Raw genomic sequence first — 4,968 nt, 5'->3', positions numbered from 1 at the left:
AAGACGGGGAAAGCCTAGAGCAATTAATACTAGAACTGGAGGTTGTTAGTGTCCATTTGTCCTCTCCAACCACCTTACAGTGCCCCAAGAAGCTATTAAGCTAACAAAGTCGTGTTTACCTCAAAATCAATCCTGCGTGCATTTCAGTACAACTTGCTCGAATGTTTGCTTAGGATAGGCTGACATTGTTACACATATGGATTTTGTTACTTCTGTTGGGGAAGCTGAAATAATTAAAATTGAGAGTTTTGTGTTTTACAAAAAAAAATATATATACACACACACAAGCATACATATATGTGTGTGTGTGTACATATATATATAGTGTGTGTGTATATACATACCCCCCACCCCCACCCCCGATTTTTCACTTAGCAGTCTTAGGCACAAACTGATGATGGTTAGTATTGTAAAGCACATCCACCTAAAATCTAGAACTGGTGGAATCAGAGGTGTGTTTAAGTGACCTTTCACATAATAAGGATAACAAATTCTGCATCAATTCAGAATTACCACAATGATTACATTATTTTCACGTTTTTCCCTGATAAGACTTACTTGTCCTGAAAGGGCTTTATTATTAAACTGCAGTTTGCAAAGCATTACATTTCTGAAATCAAATTCTGTTTCATAATAACAACTTAAGAGGCTGATGCCAAACACATTTCTAACCACAAAATTCTGAGTGCTGAACTGACCTCTGTCATTTCCACTTTTGTTATTACTTGGCAGTCCAAGTCTACTTGCAAAGGTTCAGGGTATTAACGTTTTCTGATCTCATGGCATCATTAAAAATAGCCACTATGCTGACTTCATTCTGCAATTCTATTATTCCCCTATGGCAACAGAATGGGCTGAGAAAGGGCAGCTTGACAGCTCCCTGTATCAGACGGCAGAAAGGCTGCACAGATCTTGATGAAGTGCTCTGCCATACAGGTGCAGCAACACTGGCACTTGTTCTAGGCAACCCAAGAGTCAAAACCAGTGTCACAGCCACTCCGCTACCAGCATCGATACAGAGGAAATGTTTGTCAAGCTACGTAAATACACTGTAGACCATCAGGCTGGTCTTTCAATATTCAGAAGTTTAAGAATGAGAATTCAGATTTTTTTTTTTTATACAGTACTTGATTAGAATGTATCACATCTCCTCCTGCATGTCCTATGATCCACAGCTACAGTAGGAGCCCTCTACTTTTGTCCTGCAAGTCCGAAGGATTTTTGGAGGTACAGCATATAGGATAATCAGCATTACTAACGTAAGAAGCCAAAAACAAGAGGAAACAAGCTGAGAAAGACCGAACCAAAATACAGCTCAACTCTAAGTGAAACTTGAAAGTTTTACAGGGAATGACTCTTGAGATTAATGGGTATCCTCTCCATACCAAGGGTGAATGCTGAGAATGATACACTCCTCAGCTTCATGTTTCTGACAGCCTTCAACTTTTTATATTCTAGGATTACATGATTTCCTGATAATTGCATCAGAATTGTCAAATAAGGCTCTGTAAGAATAATGAAAGAGGAATAATGACAGAAGGACTTAATATCCCACATGACATGCAGTCAGAATACAAAGTTAGCCCACAGGTATTAAATTCTCCATTCTTCTAGTCATGATTGTTTTCTTGCTAGCAATACAGGTTTGCCTCCCTGTTGGGAACATCCAATTGTACTAACGCTGTTTTTACACATCTGTATGGTTCCTACGTCAAAGAGGAGAATGTAGCAACCTGATACGTGGGAATGTCATCCAAATCTCACTACTTTTTGAGTGAAATCAGGAAGGTTGCTCTGGGCCACACAAAAGGTGCATCAGAAAACTTGTTACATTTTTCTCTTAATGACAGAAAGCATAAGGCAAACTACATAGCGGTTAAAAAAAAAATCTACATGAAGCAGGGTGAAGTGACTGGGAAAACAGCAAATCCAATCAGTGCATCGTGAGCAAGGTTACAAGAAGAAACTCCCAGTCAAATGCCTTGTAAAAGTAGCTAAAGGCAGGTAGAACTACATCCACCAAGTATAGTGCAAGTTGGGAAAATGAACCCCTGATAATAGCCTAAGAGATGGAGAAGTTTTGTTTATTTATTAATAATATAAAGTTGAGGTTTATATAGGACTAGTCCCTTGGATAAGTTCAGAGCTACTTAAAATGGCCAAGGGACATCCTCTTACTGGAGAAGCAGACAAGTGCTTAAAAAAGGGGCACAATAAAGGTATTCTCTCTCGTGACCAGTAGGAAAGGAAATAGGAAAAGTCTCCTGAGTTATAAAGGTAGAATCGACGGACAACCAGCTGTAGAGAAAGTAACTTTATATTCCTTTGAACCCGCTGGTATCAGGATCTGGGTCTTTCAAATATTGAAACACTAACATTAAATGCATAGGGATTTAGTAGATGGAGTACCCGATCCACTAGTGCCTGGGAGTGACTATAATGAAAAATGATGCCCTGAGGTACTACAGAGCACCTGGAATTCACAGAACAAGGAGGAAATAAGGAAGGACTAAGGGATTAAGCTAGGACTTGACACCTCTCCTCTTCATGACACAAAACAGATCTTAACAACTTTAGCATTAACATATTATTTGTTTCTATACATTACAATATTCTTTCCTATTTCCTCTCCCAGGTAAATCCTCAGTTTTTGTGAAGAAAGATGGCAATATATACAGGTTTCCAGCAAAGCCAAGACTAATTATGACAAAGCTTTCATAACGATTCCAGTAAGCTCTTTTGCAGTGTCTCCTGACTTAAAAAGCAACCGTTCTTCAGGGAAAGCAAACAAAGCACTCTCCCGCTCATGGGATGAACTGTGCAATGTGATGAAGAATCTCAAAGGTGGAGAATACGAGTGCAGTCAGGATGATGATGATGACCGTGACATGTGATGGGGTTTAAAAATAGAGGAAACTCCCCAAGGATCCATGCAATACTGGGAGCAGGGTGAATCAGAGCTCCCCTACAAAACAAGAAAACAGGTACGTGCCCCTGCTGGAATGGTCAAACAACAAAACATAGCCAAAGAAACAGAATGGTCTATAAAAACGAAGCATCGTAGAGTTGCAGCGCCTTTGAAGAGAGTGCAAGAAACTTCAGTTTGACTGATTGATAAAAAGAGTGCCAACTAGGACATGTCAAGATGCAAAATGGTTCCCATACCCACCCCCACCCTTCATCCTCCAAAACTTCAATGTGGATCCCAAATCGTGGCATTTTGATTACTACGCAAAAAATAATTTGCGTAGGGGAGCTTCTGGCAATACCCTTCCCTGCTTGAGCTTCTTGCTTAGGCCATTCCAAAGTACAAGTCCAGGACTGTCCCATAAACCTGCCATCTTATATCACTGATGCAGGGGACACACCATTTCCTGTAATACTATTCCATGTTTTGTTGTTCCAAGTATATTGCACATTCCAGGACTTGCAAGTACTTCTTCAGACCTTTGAAGACAATGCTTATCTTTTAGAAAGAAGCGCACAAGACAGGGACAACTGAGCCTCAGCTGCTTCTCTACAACCTGCCCTTGCCATGATCCAGCGCTGCAAGCTCCAACTTTAGCTGAACAGTCTACACCAGCCTGCTGGTCTCATACACTCACTGTGAGAGATCCCCAATTGGGGGACCACCTCCTCCTCCATCAAACAGAATTTCCCTGCGGGTTGGCTCAGGTATTGACAGTTCCTGGGCAAGGTCATTAAAACGAGATATGTAATCTATGCTGTTCTCATTCATCATGCAAGCCAGCTGGGAATCCACCACCTAGAAAAGAGAAGAGAGAAGAGAAGAACTACACGTCAGTGGAAATTTCACAGAACCACAGAACTGTTTAGGTTGGAAGGGACATCTTGAGATCATTTTGTCCAACCAGCCTGCTCAACTAGGGTCAGCTAGAACAGGTTGCCCCGGACCTTGTCCAGCCAGGTGTTGAGTTATCTCCACGAATGGAGATTCCACAACCTCTCTGGTCAACTTGTTTCAGTGTTTGACCACCCTCACATTAAAAAAGTTTTCTTGTGTTCACGTGGAATTTCATGTGCTGTGCCTAAAACGGTGCCATATCCCATTTTCTTCTGAAGGCAGTTTGTAAGATCAAGGGCTGCAATGTCACTTCAAATCCACACAAATCAATTATGATATAATCCTTTAATTAACACACGCCTTGACAGATTCTCACCACCTAGTAAGCAGAATCTTATTTATGCCAGGAAGTGGAGCTGTGTGTGGAGTCTGAAGCTGCCAAGGGCACATTAAAACAGCATGAGCTTGCTGCAGCTTCTGGTTACAAGGTCTGTACAGAACCTCCTTACCCAAATCCAAAGGGCAACGGAGGAATGACATTTTCCTTCCATCAGGGCAAGCCCCCACAAAGTTACAATGTACGTGATGTTACACTGAGTCAGCGACTGTAAACTGTAGGATGATTAAGATTGGAAGGCAACTGAAGAGGTCTCCAGTTCAACCTCCTGCTCAAAGCAGGTTCACCTAGGAGGACAGACCAGCTTACTCAGGGCTTTATCCATGTTAGTTGTAAAAAGCTCTGAAGACAGACGCTGCGCAACGTCTCTGGGCAACCTGTTCCCCTGCCTGACTGTCCTCAGGGTGAAAAAGTTTTTCTTTATATTTAGTCAGAACCTTTCTCAATTCAGCTTTTGCTCCGATTCCTCCCACCATGCATCACCACTCTGCGAAGGGCCTGGCTACATCTTTGTGATGACCACCCTGCAAGTACTGGCAGGCAGTTAGGTCCCTCCTGCCCTGACGCCTTTTCCAGGTTGAACAAGCCCAGTACCATCAGCCTTTCCTCACAGACGGGTGCTTCAGCCCCCTAATCATCTTGGTGGCCCTCTGCTGAACTTCCTCCAGTTTATCTATGTCTTTCCTGTATTGGGTGCTCAAAACTGGTCACAATATTCTAGACATGGTCTCACAGCTGTTGAGTAGAGTGGGATAATCACCACGTT

The 4,968-nt window shown here is 42.1% G+C and overlaps 1 protein-coding gene across 1 annotated transcript in view; it reads right to left on the bottom strand.

Annotated features, from left to right (window-relative positions):
- Nucleotides 1–364: 364 nt before the first annotated feature.
- The window catches only part of CRAMP1L (Crm, cramped-like (Drosophila)), a 48,836-nt gene continuing 44,232 nt past the window's right edge, over nt 365–4,968 (bottom strand). The window contains exon 20 of the mRNA XM_009324247.1: nt 365–3,766. Coding sequence (XP_009322522.1) covers nt 3,602–3,766 — 165 coding nt within the window. The 3' untranslated portion in view covers nt 365–3,601. The remainder of the gene's footprint in view (nt 3,767–4,968) is intronic.

This window comes from Pygoscelis adeliae, unplaced genomic scaffold (genome assembly GCF_000699105.1).
Source record: "Pygoscelis adeliae isolate BGI_AS28 unplaced genomic scaffold, ASM69910v1 Scaffold505, whole genome shotgun sequence".
NCBI classification, from domain to species: domain Eukaryota; kingdom Metazoa; phylum Chordata; class Aves; order Sphenisciformes; family Spheniscidae; genus Pygoscelis; species Pygoscelis adeliae.
Note: the sequence above shows the minus strand (reverse complement) of the source record. Positions and strands in the feature narration are given on the sequence as shown.